At 39.5% G+C, this 22,027-nt stretch overlaps 3 protein-coding genes across 4 annotated transcripts; 2 read left to right on the forward strand and 1 right to left on the reverse strand.

Moving 5' to 3' along the window:
• The first annotated feature begins 4,026 nt into the window (after positions 1-4,026).
• On the forward strand, positions 4,027-6,160 carry nupr1b (nuclear protein 1b). The gene is made up of 3 exons (XM_084745162.1): positions 4,027-4,180; positions 4,280-4,415; positions 5,798-6,160. The coding sequence occupies exons 1-2, from the start codon at positions 4,084-4,086 to the stop codon at positions 4,405-4,407; spliced, it is 225 nt and encodes a 74-aa protein (XP_084601288.1). The 5' UTR covers positions 4,027-4,083; the 3' UTR covers positions 4,408-4,415; positions 5,798-6,160.
• A 1,290-nt stretch (positions 6,161-7,450) lies between these two features.
• mettl23 (methyltransferase 23, arginine) lies at positions 7,451-10,391 on the reverse strand. The gene is made up of 5 exons (XM_084744758.1): positions 10,168-10,391; positions 9,372-9,476; positions 9,045-9,282; positions 8,210-8,294; positions 7,451-8,080 (listed from the first exon to the last, which is right to left on the reverse strand). The coding sequence occupies exons 1-5, from the start codon at positions 10,270-10,272 to the stop codon at positions 7,876-7,878; spliced, it is 738 nt and encodes a 245-aa protein (XP_084600884.1). The 5' UTR covers positions 10,273-10,391; the 3' UTR covers positions 7,451-7,875.
• Positions 10,392-10,834: 443 nt separating this feature from the next.
• jmjd6 (jumonji domain containing 6, arginine demethylase and lysine hydroxylase) lies at positions 10,835-17,215 on the forward strand. Of its 2 annotated transcripts, XM_084744760.1 has the most exons (7): positions 10,835-11,021; positions 11,147-11,290; positions 12,862-13,250; positions 13,467-13,753; positions 14,732-14,867; positions 15,225-15,360; positions 16,479-17,215. In XM_084744760.1, the coding sequence occupies exons 2-7, from the start codon at positions 11,162-11,164 to the stop codon at positions 16,608-16,610; spliced, it is 1,209 nt and encodes a 402-aa protein (XP_084600886.1). In that variant the 5' UTR covers positions 10,835-11,021; positions 11,147-11,161; the 3' UTR covers positions 16,611-17,215. The 2 variants fall into 2 exon arrangements, with proteins under 2 accessions (XP_084600886.1, XP_084600885.1); XM_084744759.1 differs by having other exon boundaries at positions 10,835-11,290.
• Positions 17,216-22,027: the final 4,812 nt, after the last annotated feature.

Here is a 22,027-nt window from a genome sequence, read left to right on the forward strand (position 1 = left end):
GAACTACTTTCCCTCTGCAGTAGAATCTGCTGGAACTACTTTCTTTTCTGCTGGAGAGAAAAAAAAAAGTGAGATCTGTGTTTGTTTTTATTTGTGATATCTTGGTGTTTCTTTGTGCTCTTCAGGATGCAGGATGTGTCGGTGGAACTTTGTCCTGCTCTAGATGTCATGGTGTACAAACCGTTCTGTCATCACTCTGTCAGCAGATAAACATCCTGGGAATTAATGATTAACGCCTGTGACTGTGGCGTGATCGAGGCCCGGCCCTCACACCGAGGCCACAGTGTTTATGAATCATTGTGATCAAATATGAATCTAATAAAAACACACCTTCACATAAACTCAGTGAGCTCATTAACTGTGTGAACTCCTACAGAGTCAGTTTCATTTATATGCTGCAAAATCATCATCAGTGCATCTTTCATACACTCTAAGAAATAAGGTTCCAAAAGGGCTCCTCTTGAAGGAATGAGGTTCTGTGCTGAACTGTTTGCTTCTGAAGAACCCTGACCTGTTTAAAACCAGGTTAAAATACCTGTATACCTGAATCAGACCATAAACCTGACACCCTGATGGATGATATCTTATCTGTAACCTGCTGTACAGCGTGTGTTTGTGTGTATATATGTGTGTGTGTACTCTGGATGTGTTACAAGCTTGAGATGTGTGTGTGTGCATGTGTGTGTGTGTGTGTGTGTGTGTGCATGTGTGTGTGTGTGTGTGTGTGTGTGTGTGTGTGTGTGGCCACGCCAAGTTCCTGCACAGACAGAATTGAGGGCAAACTTTAACCGTTCAAACGGGCTGGCTCATATTTCTGCAAATATTTACTGAGTCTACTGAAGCAGGAGGACGGAGAGCAGAACGTGGAAAACTGCAGATTAACATGAAAACACGGAGGACAGAGGACAGAGGACAGATCCTGGGTCAGAATAAACTGATACAACTAAAGAAAACTCATGTTTTGATGAAAAAAAAAGCAGAAATAAGAGAGGATATGTAAAACTCCTCCTCCTGAAGTCTGTGTTTATGACTCAGTGCAGTGTGACTGCAGCTCCATGTTTTTTTCTGTCTCAGCAGTTTGTCCTCCTCAGATGTCTCTCAGTCACGTCACACTCGTCTCTGAGCTCAGAGCTGCTGCTTCTCACAGGAGAAACTTCAAAACAGTCAGATGATGAGTCAATAATAAACTCATGAGATGATGATAAAACATTTCATTCATAAACACATCACCGTTATGACTTTACAACATAAACAGTCGACATAAAATCATTAAATCTTTGTTGTGTCTGTCTCTCATCATTTTGATCCACTTGGTTATTACAGACGTATATAAAAGTGACTGCTGTAGACAAATTAAGTTCATTTACTCAAATACAGTATTTAACTACAACTTTGTGGTACTGTTGTACTTTACTTCAACGCTTAACTACATGTAAGAGAAAATAGGTACTTTGACTTCACCACAGCAGTAATACAACAACACAAGCATCTATTTATCAATCTAGCTGTACATTTACATTTCTGCCAGTGAAAGAAAATAAATATCCCCATGATAAAAAGTCAAAATTATGAAATGAAATGTCCTCATTATGGCATTAAAGTCAGAATTATGAGACAAAATATCAGAATTATGGGACAAAAAGTCAAAATTGTGACATTAAAGTCAAAATTATAAGATAAAAAAGTCAAAATTATTAGGTTACATTAGTTACACAGTTACATTAACTGCAAAAAGAAAATTCACCTTTGATCTTTCATGCAAAATCATGTATTATATTGACATATTTAACTGAATGGATCGTTTTGCAGGTGACGACTCAGAGCATGAAAGAATATTTAGAAGTTATGAAGAGTTTGACAAGAACTGAGAATGAAGTAATCCGTTTTAATCAGAAAATCACGTGCAGGTGTGCAAACTGTAGACGATAATATTTACTGTTATGCACACACACGTGCCAAAAAGACAAAAAGTGAAAGAGAAGAACTGATAACTGTTGATTCAAGGTTTAAATGCAGTTTGTTTGTTTTTAAACTTGTCCTTGAGAGTTTTTCTCTGCAGTAAATGACTTCTCCCTCCTGCTCAGCGGCTGAAACCGGAGCGGTCACTGTGTATTTTAACATGAGATGATGGAGGACGGATGTTATGGTCTGTAATTACAGCAGGATGATGTGAGGATGAGTGGAATCAGAGCATGACAGCATTTTTTCCTCGGCTGTTATAAACCATGTTTGTGTTTACGGCTGCACCGGGCAACATTTATCCTCTAAATCCACTTCTGTGACAAATACAGACTGACTCATCACAGGCTCAACATGTCTCAGAGTTATGGAACAAATTCTGATTTTCTCCTCTAAACCTCTCAGATCGGGTCTTCTGAGTAACTAGTAAGAAGAAAATATCTTATATTTCACAAGAAATCAGCAGGAATGAGAGAAAATCAGAAACAAATGAGGATCAAAACAAAACTTTCTTTCATTAATCTTCAAGAAACACGTCTCTGGAAAAGTCATTTTACACATATTAATTTTCTGTTAAATGTTTCAATAAACCTGTGATATAAAATGCAAAACATACATTATCTTTGACAGGAGGCAGCTGTAAACCATCTGCATGCACTTCAGTTTATTTCTCTTTTCAAAACTCTAGGAAAATACCAAGACACCATCATCTTTCTTTTTAGTTTTGTAGCTTTCTGCAGGTTTAAATCTCCTCCATCTGTATCAGACAGTTCATACTTCTGTCATATAGTTTCCACAAAAGCTTCCAAAGTTTGACTCTAGAAAGTTTCTTGCGTCTGTGAGTTATTGTAAACATGAATATGAACGTGCAGCAGACATCGAGGTCAGGTGCATTTTTCTTTCTCTCTGCACTTTTATTCTCTGATAAGTTCAGTCCAAAGTTAGTTCTGCATGGAAATGTCACTTAGATAACAACACACCCAAACACACACACACACACACACACACACACACACACACACACACACACACACACACACACACACACACACAGAGGTCATTTGGACAGGCTGAATCAGGTCATGGTTGTGTGAAGAGTGCAGCTGCTGATAAACAAAGAAAACAACGTTGATGTTCTGCAGAAATGAAGGTCAGACACCAGACTCCATGTGCTCTGATTAATTTATCTTGAATTAGTTAATTAATATATCTTATATATATATATGATTGCATCTGCAGGATTCAGGATACTTATTGACTGACTGTCCCTTTAAGGAAAAACAAAAGCAGTGATGAAAAGAATATGGAAGAACAAAGCGATAAAATAAAATTAAATGAAAATGAATAAGTTAAGTTAGTGAGTTAAAACAGTTTTTAAGGGTTTAATCTAGAACCCACCAACTGGGTTCCATCAAGAACATTTTTTATATTACACGGGTTTTATGTAGAACACACTCAAGACATTCTACCAAGAACCTGCTTTGTATATCAAGGGTTTTACCTAGAACCCACCCAATGTTCTTCTACCGAGAACATTTTTATATTCCAAGAGGTTTATCTAGGACACACCGAGGGGGTTCTACTGAGAACATTTCTATATGAGGAGTTTTATCCAGAACACAGGGGTTCTACCTCTGCTCTGAAATATTGCACATTGAAAATTAAAAATAAAAAAAATCGGACTCAGTGTAGGCAAAAAATAAATATGTGTAGAATTCAGAATAAATGTGAAAATAAATGAAAACACATAACTGTTCTTTTCTATTGTGTTATTGTCTTTATTTTAAAACATTTATTTATTATTGATTGATTGATTTTATGGCACTCTTATGACTCCACACTTATGACTCATTTAGCTGCTAAAATGATGCAACATTTCTGCAGCAGAAAGTGGAAACCTGCCTGCTGAGGGAGTGTCTGTCTGTGAGGAGGAGGAGCTGAATGTCTCCGTTATAAAAACCCACTCAGGCTTCTGGACAAACATCTTGTTTTTGTCCTCAGGTAGAAGACAGAAGAAGAGACACCGCCGCTGCACGTCCACACTGATTTTGACGTTATTGTCTGTTATTGTCCCTGAAACTTTGACAAACTTTCTCTGTTTGAGCAAATCTCGGAGAATCAAATATGAGTCACGTCGACGTGAAAAACCTGAAGCCCACCAGCTTTGAGGACGAATACTACGACCAATATGAATATTATAACTTAACCGATAAGTACACAGGTGAGACGATGACGCTTCTCCTCTCGACTCTCAGGTAATTTTTCTGCTTGTTTTTTGAAAGTTAACTTTTAATAATAAAATGTTCCTTCTTCCTAACAGAGGGCTCAGCCCGTAAAGGCAGGACAAAGAAGGAGGCCAGTGAAAACACAAACAGACACAACCCAGCCGGACATGAGCGAAAAATTGTGGAGAAGCTCCAAAACAGCGAGAAGAAAGCCAAGGAGTGAACAATGAGGTGAGACTGACTTTGTCCTAAAATCAATGTTAACTCTTTGTTTATGTCTGTAAACATATGCCGAATTAAACAGTGGCTGTTTACATTTGTAGTTAGTAAACTGCTGAATAATTTTAGTTGTCTGTACGTGCACAGCATCAATAAATTCTTTAAATTGACAAATATCTGGATGACATCTGGTATATGAAGTTTTAGAGTGCTGGCCATGTGCAACTTCTCCTTAAAGAATCCACACTTTTTAACTGTTTGTCCTCTACAGTACTCAAATCAGACTCTAAAATTGGTTTTATACTCAAATGATTCATGTTTTAATAATCCTAGCCGATTTTGAGAGTGCCTGTTGTGTTTGTGACTTGTCAAACTTGTTAAATTGGCAAGTTTCTTACTAAAGTTTGGCATGTGAAACGTGAGAATTTAGCACTGGATAGATATTGAAAATTCAAGTGTTGAAGACTGATTCTTAAACAACAAACTCTCCAAGTGGAAATTTCCTTGAACTAACCCATCCTCCACAGCTCAAGTAGCCACAAGTGGACGTTGCTGCCAACCTACACAAAAAAAAGTTAACTCTTTACTGCGCCGAAGTCGAGAGTGTTTGTTGTATTTGTGACTGGTCATGTCGTTTAATCTTCATCTTTTTGTACTTTCACAACTTTGCAGGCACTTTAAAATTGGCTAATTTCATAATGAAGTTTGGCATAACCTGAAACTTGAGTCAACAGGGGCATTTGGTAAATCAGTGTAAGAGGGACTGTTGACGGTTGATTATGACAAACTCTCCACCTGTACTGAAAAAAAGTATTAACTCTTTGTTTATGTTCATGTAACCCTGTGCCGAATTTGAGAGTGACTGTTGTAGCTGTGAGTGGTAAACTTGTTTAATCATTTTATTCACTCTGTGGTTTCACACATAAGAGAATACCTTAGATTGGAAAATTTTTGAGTGACATTTGGCATATGGAATTTTTGAATGGTCTTACTTGAGGTTCTATTCTTGGACGCACATCTTTCTGTGAGCGGTTTCCGCCCAGCCTTGACTTAAGTGTTCAGTACTGAAAGAGGTCTTTAACTCTTTATTGACCAGGTTCTAAATTTAACTTTTTGACTCATGTGATTTGTGCTTAGGATTTTATTCAGTCATTTGATTTCAATTCTGCAAATTTATTTTTTCTTAATGATGGCAGAAGAGGTAAAGCTTTTGATGTTTAAATGTTCTTTTAGGTTTTGTTATGTCTTTATATTGATTTTCTTGTACAGTTTTTTTTTTTTTTTTTCTTGTTGTCGTGTCGCTCCTGTGACTCCAGACTAATGAAGACTCTCATGACCTTTGACATGTTTTTACTGGATGAACCATAACCCAGAGTCTTATTTTTCTCATCCAGGGCGACTCGGACGGCTTATCCTGGAAACCGACCACGGCCTCCTTGGCGACAGAACGAGACGTAGAGATGGCAGGAGCGTCCTGAGCTCCGATGGGCGGGGTTTAACCTGGGCGTGAGGAGGAGCCCACAGATCCAGATGTTCCAGCTGCAGCCTCAGTCGGCTGACTGGCAGCGGACTGTGGCTCCTCCCGCCGCCTGTAGGTGTTGTAACGCACTCACCTGTGGTGGGGTTCACCTGGTCGCTGCTCAGACCAGGACGGTGCACCTGTGATGGTGGTGGTGGCAGTTGGATGATTTCGATGTGTTGACAAGTTTTTGATGGATTTTATAAAAATATTTTTACTATTAAAACTTTTTAAATGACTTCTTTTTGTAGTTCTTCTTTCTCTCAAAGAGTTCTTTTTATAATGATTTAAAAAGTTCAGTAACATGATGAAAAACAAATTAATTATTAATAAATCCTGTGTTCTGTACTGAATATTAAACCTCAGTAGTGTTTTGGTGCAGATCAAATGTGTCCTGACTGAAATAAAGTCATTTTAGACTCGTTACGCTGCTTGTGTTAGGTTTTGGGTCTACAAACTGCAGCTCTTAATTATTTTCTTTTTTAAACATTTTAATTTTCATTTGCCATTGTTGTGGGTTTTTCAAAGCAACATACTGCAATAGATTTTTGAGTTAACTTTTCTTCTTTAGATAAACTTACATTTGAGTTTTATAACCTTCCCCAAAACATGTTTTTAAAAGTAAATTAAGTCAAGTGAAAGTGAATGTTTTTCAATTCAAACCATTTAATTTCCAGACACCAAAATACACAAATCAGGTTCACAGCTCATGTGACCAAATCCTGAAATACAATTTTCTTTTGAATTCCCAAATCTTAAAGATTCAAGTTCATCTAAAGAAATATAAATGATCTTAACTAAACATTATAGGTTGGCAAAGTTTATTTTAAAACATTAATAGTTTGAGTTGGGCTCAAAACTCAAATATATTGTAGTATGTTGTTGTTATGTTGCATTCTGTTTATATTTACATTTCACACAACAGTTAAACTTTTTTGGAATCCGGGTTTGTACACATGTTGAAGAATTCTCAAGTGTTGTTAAATAGTACATGTACCTCAAGTACATGATTTGTGCAAATATTTCCACCAGTTCAGAACATTTCTTATCAGAGGAGTTGATGACTGCTTTGTTGTTTGTTCTGATGCTGCCCTCTGGTGGTTACAGGAGAAAATACACATTTCATCTGTCAGGGATCAGTGAAGCAACAGTTGATGAAATATTTTAACTTTGGCAAAACTTTTTTTTCAAATAATTTGTCTGCAGTAACATTACTTTCTCCACCATCTGCCAGGAGTTTTAGCGATTCTTGCAACCAACCTGAAAATTTAAACGCTGTTGAGAAAGTTAGTCTTAGTCTTTCCTAAATCTGATGTCAAACAGGCCCGACTGGATAAAGCAGGGCTTCCCAAGCTTTTCCGTAGATGTGCATTTAATCCGCAGACCCCCCAGTTTGAGAGGATTTTGAATCCTTTTTTAATTTTTAGTTTTGCAGAAAATAGTCTTCATTGTAAAGATGAGACAATACCAACATTTTAAATGTAGATACCATACTGGTATAAAAATGCGATACTCAATACCTCCTAGGTACACAAAATAAATACATTTATTATGAACAACCTACACACAGATGTGGTACAAAAAGAAATCACTGAACACTGTCTGGATTTTCTGCAAGACAAATTTCAGGCAGTAAACACTGAACTGAACTGAGGGCTTAAATCTTAGATTTTATATATTATATTTGGTACTTTTGATACGATAATTAATAGATATATTTTTTAAACTCGTGGTATTGAAAAAGCGCTGATGTCAATCAATAATCAAAGTAGGATCACTATAAATTACCTTATGTCTTTCCTTGTTGTTGTTCCAACCTTCTAAAAAGTGAAAAAAGTTCAAATATTCTGTTCCTTCTTCTGCTGGGGACCCTCTACAGTCCACTTAAGGACCTGTGTTGGTCCCTGAACACCAGTTTGAAAACCACTGGTATGAAGCACAGAGACCAGCGTCTTATTTCCCTGGACAGTCCTCTGGAGGACACTGAGTCAGTCCAACATGTTGTGTCTTCAGTGTGATGATCATCATGAGGACGCTGTGGCTGCCTGGTAGATTCGATCCAGCCAGATCAGGTTTATCAGCGTCGAACGTTTCCAGTTGAATGTCGACGCAGCTCAGCTTCCACCTGTGGAGCAAAGCTTCGATCGACCAGTCAGCACTGAAACACAACGAGGAGGACGAGGGGTAAAACTTAGACACTTTGCTGTTTGATTCACTCCATGTACAAATAAGGATGGAAACCTGTTTCAAAAAGTGTGACGCTGTTGTTGTTTGAGTGATACTGAACCTTCTCTCCTGGTACGTGGTCCAGAACTGGGCTCTGGGGTTTCTTCTAAGAAGAAAGGCAACAGTCACCAGGACGTCTTCAAAATCTGAAACAGTTTACAAAAGTTTAGTCACTCAGGTGTACATGCTTACAACACGGTCAAAAGTATGTGGACACTAGTGTCGTCACTAGTTTTGTTGGGTTTGAATGAATTAGAACACAACCCATATAATGTAACATAATGTTTTGGCATTTTTATTTTTTTATTTTGTTACGGGTACAGAAAAGAACACAAGGTTTGTTACTGACATTTATCGATGCTCTGTGTATGTAGTGAAATACATGAAACCCCTGTGATAGTCTGGTTTTAATCAGCTCTACAGTCCAAAGATCTTCTTTGTCATCTTAAAAACAAAAAGCACGCTCATGTCTTATAGCTTCAAATTGTCTTATTTAAATTATTAAAGTTTATCCTTTCTATCCTAATTTTATGTTCTTTTGCATAAAAAAAGCTATTATGAAAGCTGGACCTTTAAAGTTCAGGTTGTCTGCAACAGTGTGTGTGTGTTTGTGCAGGGACACTTCTGTGTGCGTGTGTGTTTTCATAATTATGCGTGTATCTCGAGGTGAGTCGGGCCTGTGGCCCATCACTCTTCTGGTTTCACTCATTCCGACACATGTTGAACCTGCTGCAGCGAGGCAGAGCATCACTGAGGTCCAACACGGATGTTGGTGATCAGGTCTGACTCACAGTCTGCATTCCAGTTTGTCCCAGAGGGGCGTCCCCAGACTTTTGGCCATATGTTGTTTGTACTGTGGCTCAAATGTAAAACATGTTATTCTGTGCTGAACCAACCTTGTGGCTCGTAGAAAACGTCTGATCCCAGGATGATGTCCAGCTCAGGAAGCAAAACGAGGTCAGGTGAGACTTCCCCCCAGGTGAGACCCAACACGAGCACGTCACGGAGGCCGTTGGCATCACAGCTGCGCCTGCAGTTCTCCAGACACACGGAAGTCTTAGCGCTGTCTGACAGGATCACCTTTGCCCCGCACCTCGCAGCCACCACACCTGGCAGACTCACACCTGCACCGAGCTGTGGAGAGAGACGTCAGAATGTCCACAATCCTCAGACAGGACGTGTTTTTCCACAAAATGAAATGTGCTTCTTCTTCTTCTCCTCACCTCCAGCACCGTCTTGTGTCTCAGCTCTTCCCTTTGCGTCCAGAGATACTGAGCTAGGACCACGGCGCAGGGCCACACATACATGCCATACTGTGGGTCCAGAACCTGAGGACAAGGATCACAGTTTGAAATAATTAAAATAAATAAATATAAGTATAGCATATTCAGCATTTTACGGATGTCTTGCATATCATATCACAAATGTTATGAATACTTGTGTCTTCTATGGCTTGTCAGCCTCCTATACTGAATTCTGACTGCTGAAGGAGTAGAACAGATCAACTCCTATCAGTCCAAATTTTAATTCAAGCAAATACACCTTTGAGTACTTTGTGGACATGTACCAACTTAAAGAGAGGAGATTCACATATCGTACAAAGATCTGTTTGTTGTTTTAGCAGGTGGAAACGGTGAAAACATAGGACTGCCATACAAACAATTAATCTGTAAAAGACAATAAATGTGTAAATATGAGGAATAAAGAATACATTTTGTGTAAATATATATATGATTGACTTTATTTTAATATATAATGTATTTATCTTTTAACTCTTTATAAAAGAATAATTGAAGAAAGTATAAAGAATACAAATATTTAAAAAATGCTAATACACATATACAGAAATAAATTAAGAAATAAAATGTGAAAATAGCTAGTGTTAACACCTTGATTCTGTCAAAGCACAGTACTGCAGCAAGACAACATTTTATTCACGTCATTAAGATGCGGTCAGTTTCACACAGGGGTACATAAACTTAAGTATAATATAATGTTTAAAAAAAAACTCAAACAGACCTCGGGGATGGAGACAGAAAGTGACTCCTGTGTGTTTTTCTTGCTGTCTTCAAACGTAAAAACCTTGTAAGCTATGCTAGGTGTTTCGGCTTCAGTGTGGTCCATTGTGCAGGTTAATGCCCTCTAAAATAGCATCATTACATAGGCTGCAATGACCTTGACTCTGCCATCTGATTAGAAAGTCCTATTAACCAATTTCATTCATATTTATATTGATATTGTACCACTTCCAACCATGCGCGTATCTATTTCCGCATCTTCCAAGAAGGACACTTTAACAACCAATAAAATCCGAGTAAATTCGCTGGCGGGAAGGCTCTTTCTACTTTCTATCCAATCAACGTTTTGCTTTTGCTAACACTCTGGCCAATGAGCGTTCTATTCCTGCAACAGGGGCGGGCGCCACATGATGTCAGTCGGTTGCCTAAGCATTGTGGCTCGTGTCTACAAGGGAATCCCAGACCCACGACAGATCTCGCGAGAGTGATCATTTTAACCCGAACTACACTCTTTTCCTAAACTGTAACCAGATGTCTTCTTTCTCTGTCTCTCTTTCCAAATCATAACCACAGCGTCGACACACTGTAAGACACAGTTAGTTTGAACAGCATGCAGTTTGGAGCAACAACGCATACTAATCTCGCGAGAGTTTCACAAATCAAGGGTTCCCTTTTAGGCACGACCCATTATTGTGTCGCCTTCTAGCCAGCTGCCAAGCTTTTCTTGTTAGCTGTGTATCAAACTGTACCGACCAGGCAGGTTGGAAAAGTGTTCTCACATTTGTTGGTTAGAGCGAAGGACGTGTTGAATACTTTACATAAGTTGTGGTTTTGTTGTCTAATCAAATACAGAAGGTGAGACTGTGAGAACAGCGCAGCTAGCCAGCTATCAGTGCAGGCTAGTGAATGTGTTTCTGTAAAAGCCGCAGGTTAGCTCGATAGCTAGCTGAGCAGCGATAACACACGTTTTCTCTTTAAAGCCTTCAGGAGGAGGAATGAACCATAAGAGTAAAAAGAGGATTAAAGAGGCGAAACGGAGCGCCAGACCCGAACTAAAGGACTCGTTAGACTGGACAAAACACGGCTATCATGAGACTTTCGACTTGTCACACCTCACCGTGAAGGTAACTGTCAATGTAGCATTCGTAGCTAAGCTAACAGCAGCTAGCCGCAGCTCACGACAGGAGTGCAGTTTGTCACGTAGACACTGAACTGCTGCACGAGCCACCGGTGTTTCACCAAATTATCTCACATGATTGGTTTAATTTTAGACATTGACAATTTTTGTTTTTCTTTATCACAAACTTAATTCTTATAGCTGTCACCAGTCAATAAGCTGTGCTCAAATCTGTCACATAAGAACATATACGCTGCTGTAGCTATATGATGATTTACATTTATGGATCTAATATTAGTCCATCTGTTTTTCACATCACTGAACACTGTAGGTACTGATGTATTACATAAATTTGTTCTTTAATGTATACCAGTGTATTTAACATAAGAACATGTGCATGATATGATTTTATATGTTCATCAACAAGTTTTGTACACATATTCAAAAACTTAAACGGTGTAGCCCACAAAGGCGGTGAGACATCATATGCAATTTTAGGAAAATATTTGAAAATGAAATGATCTTGTAATCTTTGTTTTTTTTTTATCACATAGAAGTGAAGAAAAATGTATTTTAGGAAACTACAAAGTACAGTAGTAAATTACACAAACGTTATTCTTGTTTTAGTAAATCAGCTTCTTTAATCTGAATTATATGCTCAGTTTAGTACTGTCTTAAGCACATTTACATTTAGGAAAATATTTGCACAGTGGTGCAGTGATTCACACACAGTCGGCTGATTCAGTCATATATGCAGTAGGTTACACCTGTCAGTTACTGAATGTACATATTACACATCAAATACACATTTGATTTGTCTAATTTGGATACAGCTAAAACCTCATTATCTTCAGATAAACTTAAACATATTTTTGCTTGTTCGCTATCATGAATGTAAGAAAAGCTTTAAGAGTGAAATTTTTAATGTCTGGTAGGGATGATTTCAGCAAGCAGAACCTGTTTCAGTGTTAGTACGGCCATACTGAGCCCATCCTTTAAGGAGAGCTGGTGTGACCAGGCTGTATGCTGCTGTTAGTGGTTTGTCAAGTTTCTGCTGTTAACAGGAGTGAAGTAAACAAAATGGAGAACTGCAGAGTTATTTAGACTGTGTAATATTAGGACACGCTCTCATTCTGAGCAAAGTCAGTTGAGAAATAACCACAGCTGCTGTTGTCCTGCTGCAGTATGTTTGTGTGTACCCTGTGTGTTTTTTTTAATCCTCACAGCCTTTGCTTTGTGTCCTGATTCTAACCCCTGGTTTGTGCCTTTTATAATTTAACATTTCACAAAGATAAATAAGTTTTGGTCCTTTGTTATCCAGATTAGGGCTGCAACTAATGAGTATTTTCATAGTTGGTTAATCGGTCAGTTATTTTCTCGATTAATCAACTAATGGTTGTTTGTTTTACAATGTCAGAAAATTGTGAAAAATGTCAATTAGTGTTTCCAAAGCCTAAGATGATGTCCTCGATTAACTGCTGCACCTCTAATCCAGATGGAGAAACTTTGCAGATTTTGTAAATGTCTTCAGAACAGTACTTTGTGTACCACACTATACTAAGACATACTGTGTTACAGGACAACGTTGAGCGTGTGGACACCCTCCATCTCAGTCCTGAAGAGTTCATCCAGCGCTTCGAGCGGCCCTACAAGCCCGTCGTTCTGCTTAACTGCCAGGAGAGCTGGCCCGCTCGAGAAAAATGGACTCTGGAGCGCCTCAAACGCAAATACCGCAACCAGAAATTCAAGTGCGGTGAGGACAACGATGGCTACTCAGTGAAGATGAAGATGAAGTACTATATGGAGTATCTGGAGACCACAAAGGACGACAGCCCGCTCTACATCTTCGACAGCAGCTATGGTGAACACGCCAAGCGCCGAAAGCTGCTGGAGGACTACCAGGTTCCTGTCTTCTTCAGGGATGACCTGTTCCAGTTTGCAGGAGAGAAGCGCAGACCACCGTACAGGTTTGATCTTTGTTTCATTTTAATAATCAGTAATCAGCTTTTTGTCAGACAGAAATATATAAAATAATATCTAAAAATAAAGTGTGTAAATCTGACAGACTGCTGATGGGAAGATTAAGTTTGTTAACTGTCCACATGTCAGAGGTTGTGTGTTGACAAGAAAAAGAGACGATGCTCATGATGTTACGGCTCACCTGGTTCATCGTCTCCTCCCAGGTGGTTTGTGATGGGCCCCGCCCGCTCTGGCACCGGCATCCACATCGACCCGCTGGGCACCAGTGCCTGGAACGCCCTGGTTCAGGGACACAAGAGGTGGTGTCTGTTCCCCACGAACACCCCCCGCGAGCTGATCAAGGTGACCCGAGAGGACGGGGGCAACCAGCAGGATGAGGCTATCACCTGGTTCAATGTGGTTTATCCCCGAACACAGCAGCCCAACTGGCCTCCAGAATTTGCACCGCTGGAGATCCTCCAGAGGCCCGGGGAGACCGTCTTTGTGCCTGGTCAGTCAACAAACAACATTTTATAAATCTTAATAATCCTTCATCAGGTTTGCAAATGTTTGCGTTTCATCTGAGGCTGTTTTATCACCAAACTTAGCTAATTAGAGTTTTTTTTTTTAAGGCATACATCTGAAGATATTCTGTTTTTTTTCTTCTTGTCAGCATATCTCATGAAAACACCTAAGCCAACAATAAATTTATCCTGTTTTAGGCTGTCGATATTCTTCCGGACTGAATCACAACACAGATGACGGTCCCTGATTTCAGCGGTACATAACTGAGCTGTTGATTGGTTTCCCTCTAGTGCAGAAGTTACAGACACATCACCAAACTGCTAGTTAACATTATGGCAGCACTCACTCTACAAATGCCAAACTAAATGGTCTGAAGTGTTGCTCAACTTATTGTTGTTTCACTTAAAAAGGTTTCAACACCAGGCAGGACGCCCAACAAATGTTTAAAAACAACTGTGTTTAAAGAGGGGAAAGTCCTGATAAGACTCACAAAGTTTCATTTTGTTTTCTCATCAAGTTACTCACTGAATTAATGTTATCAGTAGCAGGTGATATGAGTTTCAGATCCAGTAAAGAAACACAGTAGAGGAGTTCTCTGTCTGAAGAATTGTGTTAACAGCTCAGACAGTTCGACAGCGTGAAACCTGTGTGACCCAGATCCAGCTAATGCAAACAGAGCTGATGGTGATGAGGGTGGATTAAAGCCGGGATTTAGACCTCACCTGTCTGATTGTAGATTAAACCACAGACACAACACTGTGAACTTTATTGTTGTGTCAGTAACATGTCATGTTTTATAAATATATTAAAATTAGCACAAAAAACAAAAAACAAGCAGTCATACAAACAGCTTTGTCTGAAAATGATCAAAAATGAGGAAGGAACAGTTACGGTTGAAGACAGCAAACCAAGCAAAGCAGCAGTTTTGTGTTTATGTTGATGGTAACTGTCTGTGTGTCCACAGGTGGCTGGTGGCACGTGGTCCTCAACCTGGACACGACAATCGCCGTCACTCAGAACTTTGCCAGCACAACCAACTTCCCCATCGTGTGGCACAAAACTGTCCGAGGACGACCCAAACTCTCCAGGAAGTGGTACCGGTAAGGATTCAATGCCGCCACCACATCAGAAACACACATGTGGCTCTTTTGCCCCTTTCCAGTGTCTCCCTTTGGCTTTGACAAAAAATATCTGGAAATAAGAGTTATTTTTTTAACATTTACGTTTTCATTTATCATTGCATTCCCCAATTGTAAAAATGTGTAAATCAAAAAAATGTCAGGGCGGCTCCTGGGTGTTTGTTTCAGGTGCTCTTTGGATAGGGACACATATAATCACAAAAAACTCCAAGGTGCTCTCCTTTAAAACAGTTTAAGTGGCTTTACTGTCATGTTAGACCTTGAGACTTACTGTCCTTTAAAGTGTGTGTGTTTATTTTGTCATCCTGTTTGTTTCAGGATCTTGAAGCAGGAGAGACCTGATCTGGCAGCTCTGGCAGACAAAGTGGACCTGCAGGAGTCGACGGGCATCGCGTCAGACAGCTCCAGCGACTCTTCGTCCTCCTCCTCCAGCTCGTCCGACTCTGACTCTGACGTATGTGCTCAAACACACACGAACGTAAACACACACATACACACACTCGGGCATACCAAGGTATTCATGTCAATACTGCTAATAATACTGAGCTCTGAGGGTCCCGTCGAGTGTTGAGTTTCAAGAGTGTTTACAGTGTTTACAGTGTGTGCAGCCACAGCAGCAGCAGTAACACACACATCATGTCAGGCTGGGCAGACATTTTAGTTTGTCTTGTACATACGAGTTGAATGTGCAACTCCTCTGTCTGCTCTGTATTGATTGATCAACAGTAAAGAAATGCTCTATAAGAGCTAAAGTGTATAAGGATTAACATTTAGAAGTAAACATGATGCACATGTTAGATTTGGGGAGAGAATCTTTTTGTCCGATTTTAATCAGAATATATTATTGACTGAATAGAAAAGGGGCGCAATTTTCAGTCTCTGTGCCAGTTCCCTTGAAACCACAGTATGAAACAATCCAACGATCCACAGCCTTTTTATTTTAAAAAGTTAACCACATTAATTAATTAGTTAATTTGAAAGCATTGAAGTATTTTTTGTCATTTGATAACCACTTACAAAATTTAGGCTGTAAATCGCCAGTTTCATTGTGATATGATATTACATTGATTCTTTGGACAATGATTATTATGGTCTTTGCTGATGTCACAAAGTGTACCACGATATGATTTGGTTCATTCAGAGCTGTGGAATATTAAATCACTTTTCGTACCTCTCTTGCATAAATTACAGGTTATATGAACTTCTTTTTAAAATCCCAAAATATGAAATTAGCAGTTATATTATCTTTATCAGCTGTGAGCAGAAAGTAAGTCATCTTTCATGTGTATCAGTTGAAAGAAATCCATACCGTGCATCTTTAGCTTTAAGACTTCCCAGCAACAATGTAGTCGTGAGAATCATCAGCAAATTAAAGGATTAAAAGTTGAATTACGATGTGGTGTCATCCTGCTGTGTGTGTGGGACATAAAGTCTCTGCTTGTGTAAATGTGTCTGGGTCACACGTGTCGGTCTGAAGTCAGTACAGTCAACAGGTGTCTCTGTAACATAATCCACAAGTAACATGTTGTAACTCACACGAGTCTGCGTGTGTGCACTCGTTATTCCCCACAGGCGGAGTCGGGCTCCGAGGGCGACGCCATGTCCCACCGCAGGAAGAAGAGACGGACCTGCGGGATGACGGCCAACGGAGACACCAGCAGCCAGGACGACTGTGTCAGCAAGGAGAGGAGCTCGTCACGGTGACCTCCGTCCAGCCTCTGTCCGCCCTCCCACGGTGACTCCTCCCCCCACAAACACAGAAACGGCTGCTTCTAGTGTAGTTTAGGTAAATGTCCGAAGCCCTGAATGAAGGCCGTCTTTAGAGACAAGATGGCCGCTGCTGAGAAGCGAGTTGTAGATTACGGAGGAGGATCAACGGGGGCGGGGGCCTGCTGGAGACCTGCCACCACTGTGCTTATCAACACCAATCAATATCTGTCTGTCTCTGTAGCTTCTAGTGAGGGGACGTATGAAGAGAATTTCTAACCAGTAACAGACTGGTGAGGGTGATACTGGGAACTCGTCGTGGGCTTTAAAAGTCTCTTAGCTGCTTTCTGATGTGAATTTGTTGATAAATGGAGGGACGAGAAGATTTGTGACACATTCATCCGCCGGAGGAGCTGAAAACACACAGATCTGTGGTTTATCATGTCACAGCAGCAGTGCAGGTGTTTGTGTCGTCACATCTGGAGACGATCACATGAACGGCCAAATTTCTGTCAGTTTAAATAATTTTAAAGGGACAGCTCACCCCAAAATCAAAAATATATATTTTTCCTCTTACCTGTAGTGCTGATTATCCAGCTAGATAGTTTTGGTGTGAGTTTTACAACAGATATCAACTGCAGAGATGTCTGCCTTCTCTCCAGTATAAAGGGACTAGATGTCACTCGGCTTGTGGTGCTCAAAGCACCAAAAAAATTACCCTCTTGCCTCCTCCTGTCTTCTTGATGTAAGTGCCTAATAAAAAAAAATTAATTCACAAAGTGTCAAGAAATTGAAAATTCTCACAGCTATTTTCTCTTTTAAACAGAGAAATACATGCGCCTTCTGAATTCAAGTTTCTTTCTTTCACTGAACCAAGACAAGCTTAATTGGCTTGTTAGCGCCTCGTAAAAAACATTCAGACTCAACAGAAAAACATGTAAAACTCACCAAAACTGTCTTTGTTAGTTGGCCCATTCTTCCAACAACCACAAACTCCGGTTTGGTCAAATTAAACCCTAAATTCACCACGTGAAAAGACTGGAAAGAGTCTGACTCTGCAGGCTGTTTTCCCTCTCACTCCTCACCCAACTCGGGGCACTCATGGTTTGACTGAGAGGGTATGTCCTGTGCCGCTGGGTGGGAGCGTGTTGCGGTGCAGCGGCTGTCACTCTATATACGTTGAGCACCACAAACACAATGTCATCTAGATCCAGTATATTAGAGAGAAGGCAGACATCTCTACAACCGACATCTCCAAAACTCTGCAACCCACAACAAAACTATCTAGATGTATAAACAGCAGGGTGAACTGTCCCTTTAAAACCAACACTCAGGCCTTTAGTCTCACAGGTGTAAACTGGTTAATAAAGGCCTGATCACACCAGAGAGGGACACAGCTCAGGGGCTGCTCAGTGAACTACTGCAGGGTTGGAGCTAATGGCTAACATGCTAATGCTAATCACAACATCTCTCTAAACTTCTGACTGTTGTCTCAGTCTCTCAGGATTGTTCATCATTTCACTCACTAAAGAGTTTTATTGATTGGGGGGGGGGCTCTCTTAGCATTAGTTGTCGCTGATGTGACAGTAAGTTCACACAGTTTATTAAAACACTCCCTGTTTACTTTGCACCACATCTGATATATTTACTGTCCGCCTTTTTATTTAAGTGTACATATTCCAGGTGTGAATTTGCCAAGGGAACAAAAACATATGTCCATAATGCAACTAATTCTCAATATCCAAAAGGAAAAATGGTGTTTAATTGACCCGTATCAAATTCAGGATATTTTCATGTTCTGAATATCGATGGAAAATTAGTGAGCATGTCGATGTAGCCACTGAAAAGTCACCACTGAACTCCTCTCTGGTGTTTTTTTTTTTTTTTTGGTTTGTTTTGTTTTCTTGAAATCGTTGGTAGTCGTGACGTCTCTGGTGATTTAACTTGATGCTGGAAGTAAAAGTATCTCTCAAGTCAGCTGCAGCCTTAATGAAATTAAACAGTCAAAGGCAACACTCACACGTCAAAGCATGTAAAGCATGCAAATGTGTCGGTGCCTGCTGTGGATGTGTTGAACTGTATGAAATACAGGAGACTGTTGTTGTGTTAAAGCAGCAGAACAGACTGTGTGTGATCAGGTGGAGTGTCAGCAGTAACGTTTCTGTCATTTCGATGTTCTGCCTGCTTTGTGCTTCATGCTGCACACTGTGCTGAGGTGCAGGAGGCCTCTTTAATGTTGTGACAGTAGAGGGCGCTACACTCACCAGAATGCACTGCTGCGGTTGGCGCTGTTGTGGACGGAGGAGTGCGATGAAGAAGAGTGAACAGAGTTTATCAGCATTTCAGGTTCTGTTGAAATGTTCAGGAGCCTCAGTGATTCGACGAGTTAATCTCTGATTTACTGTAGATGGAGTCAAATAGGGACATTTTTATCATTGATTAATCTGCCGATTAGAGCTGAATATTAATCGATTAGTTGACCGACAGAAAATTGATCTGCAGCAGTTTTATGAATGATTAACTGAGTATTTTTTTTAAAGCAGATATGACAAAAAAAAATGTCTCCACCTTCTTAAATTTGTCTTTTTCTTCATTTTATTTGGTAATCAGCTGAATATCTTTGGGTTTTGGACTGTTGGTTGAACAAATGGAGACATCTGAAGATGTCATCTTGACTTCTGGGAACTTTTTACTCTTGTTGACCAGTGATTTTTATCTTAATTGCAAGAATTCCCTGTACCTTAATATCCCAGGAGCTACATGGAAAGATTGTTACAGGACTCAGATAATAATGAAAAATGGCAGTCATGATTTGGTGAACACCTGAATACCACCTGCTGAGACTGAAGCATCATGAAAACGAGTCATCAAGTGCTGATAAATGGATGAAATGTCTGTTGAGTGATGACAGCACAAATATAAACTTAATAAAAACTCTGGAAGGAAAGAAAGAAAAGAGGCAAAACCTTAACACTGATAATTCTCATGTTTTGTTTGAAAGATATATTTAAAAATATCCACATTTCCATAATGAGTATTGTTAAATGACACCCAGTTTAAAATCATCTGACAAAAAGAACTGCTGCTACAAACATTTAATTAAGAAAGTAATCAGTATATAGTGAAAATAATTTTAAAAAGATCTTTTTTTTTCTTTATTTCATCACAGTTTCTCGCTGTAAAGTGATGTCTTCAGATGTCTTGCTGTGTTCAACCAACAGTCCAAAACTCGTAGAAATTCACTTTACTGAGATATAAAACAGAGAAAGACAGAAAATATTCACATTGGAGAAGCTGGAACCATCAAATATTTGGCATTTTTGCTTAAAAAAAACGGTATGGAAGTCAGTTTTTGCTAATGTGACGGGGAGAAAAGATCCTGTAAATCATTATGAGAAACTTTCTCAAATGATCCATCTTGAACGTATGACTTGTAATCTCAAAATAGTGACTTATTTATCTTGAAATAAGTGAGTTAGCTAAGCCATTGTTTTGGTAACGTTTCTCCTTCAAATGACTTACAGGGTTGTTTTTTTTTGTCCATCACATTGGTGGAAATGGGTTTCCATAGTAACGACTTTAATAATTAATTCATATTATCTAAATTGTTGCTGATGAATTGTCTGGATCGACTGCTCGTATCAGCGCTGGAGTCGAAGCTTTTCTGAAAACCTTTAAAATGAGCTGTTAAGTATCCAGATGACATAAATGGCTGTATGTGTGTGTGTGTGCGCGTGTGTGTGTTTGCGCGCGTGCGTGCAGTTGATGTAAATCTGTTGCTTTAGACTAAAGTGCCTATAAAGAAGTAATGCTTGTTGTTAGTGTGACTGACTGTAGGGGAGGTCGTGTTTCTGTGTTTTTATCTGTTATTAAACTAACTGAAAGGCACTGTGTTGGTCTGTGAGGTCGGTCACATGGTGCCTTCCATCTGCCCGAAGCTTTTCCTCCCTCGCCGTTTGAACGGACGTGGGCGGAGCTTCAGGATGTCGATGAAGGAGCCTGATGAGACGGAGCCTAATGTGATGATGAGGTTAATTTTGTTGGTAAATAAAAATCTTTTCTATGACTCAAAAGAACATGTTTGTCTCATCAGTCCTTTTCTTCATTTCAACCAGGTTGTAATCATGTATTTGCCACACTGAGGTGGTCATCTGTCACCTGTTTTTAGGGCTTCATAAGGAGGTCGAAACAGGTGTGACGTGATCAGATGTCTGGGTTCTGGTTAAAAACCGAGCAGCCGAGTTCTGCACAGTCTGTCGTCACTTCAGAGTGTTTAGATTAAGACAGGAGAAGAAGATGTTGCTTTAATCAAGATGCAAGAGCATTAAAAGCATGTACAACAAATTTAAATAGGTCTTATTTTTGTGATATTTCTGAGGTGATAATAACACGATTAGACAAACAAACTGCTGTCAAACAGGACACCAGGATTTCTTGCAACAAGCCTGATATGTTTTGATAAGTGACCAGAGGGTGGCAGTATTTGTATAGTGATACATTAGGGGCTCAGTAACAAGGATTTCTGTTACATTGGACTTTAGTTGGAAAACTTTCCAGAAAGGAAAATCCCATACTTTTTAAATATCAGTCATGCAGTCCTGTAGGGATTTGATGTATTTAAATGTTCATGGTTCACTGCCCTCTCCCCATTTCCTCCGGGTATCACGATTCTCTTGTTTTTCTCTCAATTTATGACAGATTTTCACACTTTTTTCTCCCCCCTTTTCATGATCACAACCCCTACAACTCCTAAAGTCTGCTGTTGCCACCTGGACATCAGTACAGTTACACCAAATCAGACTTCCTGGATAGAAGAATTCCTGTTTTTAAAGAAAGGGGCATGCATTTTGTAAAACCTGCCACGTCACTTTTCTTTTAGAGGCATGGCAGAAAACAAACAGATGCAATGAAAGTACAAGTAGTGAGAAAGCTGTTGCAGCGTACTTATTGTATTGTTATTTTTAACATTTATCTTCTTCTCCTTCCTTCTTCTTCCTCCTCAAAATGCCTGGCCTTGAAAGAAAGAAAAAGGCTGTGAAATTTGAAGACTTGGTTGACTGTAAAACAGTTCAAGTTATGTACGGAGCAAAAAACATTTTTTATCTGGAAGTCTAAGTTGGTTAAAAAGAGAGAAAGTGAACATGTATCTGATTTAAAGGAGTGAACTTGTTGAACAGTTGTAGTGAGGAACTGAAAACATGGAGGACATTAAAGATGCTAGCTAGTGTTAGCTAACATGTTTTAAGAATTTTTCTGCCTCTGCCCACAAAAAAGTCATAATGTTTACCAACAGAAAATGAGTCTAGATTTAGTTATATTATTATCAGTGGTGGAAGAAACTAATTACAGATAACCAAGTTACTGTAATTGAATAGTTTTTTGGAGGGAGGGGTACTTTAATGAGTAGATTTTCA

This window comes from Lutjanus erythropterus, chromosome 19 (genome assembly GCF_056507025.1).
Source record: "Lutjanus erythropterus isolate fLutEry1 chromosome 19, fLutEry1.hap2, whole genome shotgun sequence".
NCBI lineage: Eukaryota > Metazoa > Chordata > Actinopteri > Lutjaniformes > Lutjanidae > Lutjanus > Lutjanus erythropterus.

What these genes read in the sequence shown, in the direction of transcription:
- mettl23 (XM_084744758.1), bottom strand. Translation starts at nt 10,272, where the DNA reads ATGGACCACACTGAAGCCGAAACACCTAGCATAGCTTACAAGGTTTTT. An exon ending in TTTCTGTCTCCATCCCCGAG is followed by an intron (nt 9,477 to 10,167) that starts GTCTGTTTGAGT and finishes CCTTGTCCTCAG; the next exon opens with GTTCTGGACCCACAGTATGG. An exon ending in ACCACGTACCAGGAGAGAAG is followed by an intron (nt 8,081 to 8,209) that starts GTTCAGTATCAC and finishes GTTGTGTTTCAG; the next exon opens with TGCTGACTGGTCGATCGAAG.
- nupr1b (XM_084745162.1), top strand. Translation starts at nt 4,084, where the DNA reads ATGAGTCACGTCGACGTGAAAAACCTGAAGCCCACCAGCTTTGAGGAC. An exon ending in CTTAACCGATAAGTACACAG is followed by an intron (nt 4,181 to 4,279) that starts GTGAGACGATGA and finishes TCTTCCTAACAG; the next exon opens with AGGGCTCAGCCCGTAAAGGC.
- jmjd6 (XM_084744759.1), top strand. Translation starts at nt 11,162, where the DNA reads ATGAACCATAAGAGTAAAAAGAGGATTAAAGAGGCGAAACGGAGCGCC. An exon ending in CTCTCCAGGAAGTGGTACCG is followed by an intron (nt 14,868 to 15,224) that starts GTAAGGATTCAA and finishes TGTTTGTTTCAG; the next exon opens with GATCTTGAAGCAGGAGAGAC. An exon ending in CGTCCGACTCTGACTCTGAC is followed by an intron (nt 15,361 to 16,478) that starts GTATGTGCTCAA and finishes TATTCCCCACAG; the next exon opens with GCGGAGTCGGGCTCCGAGGG.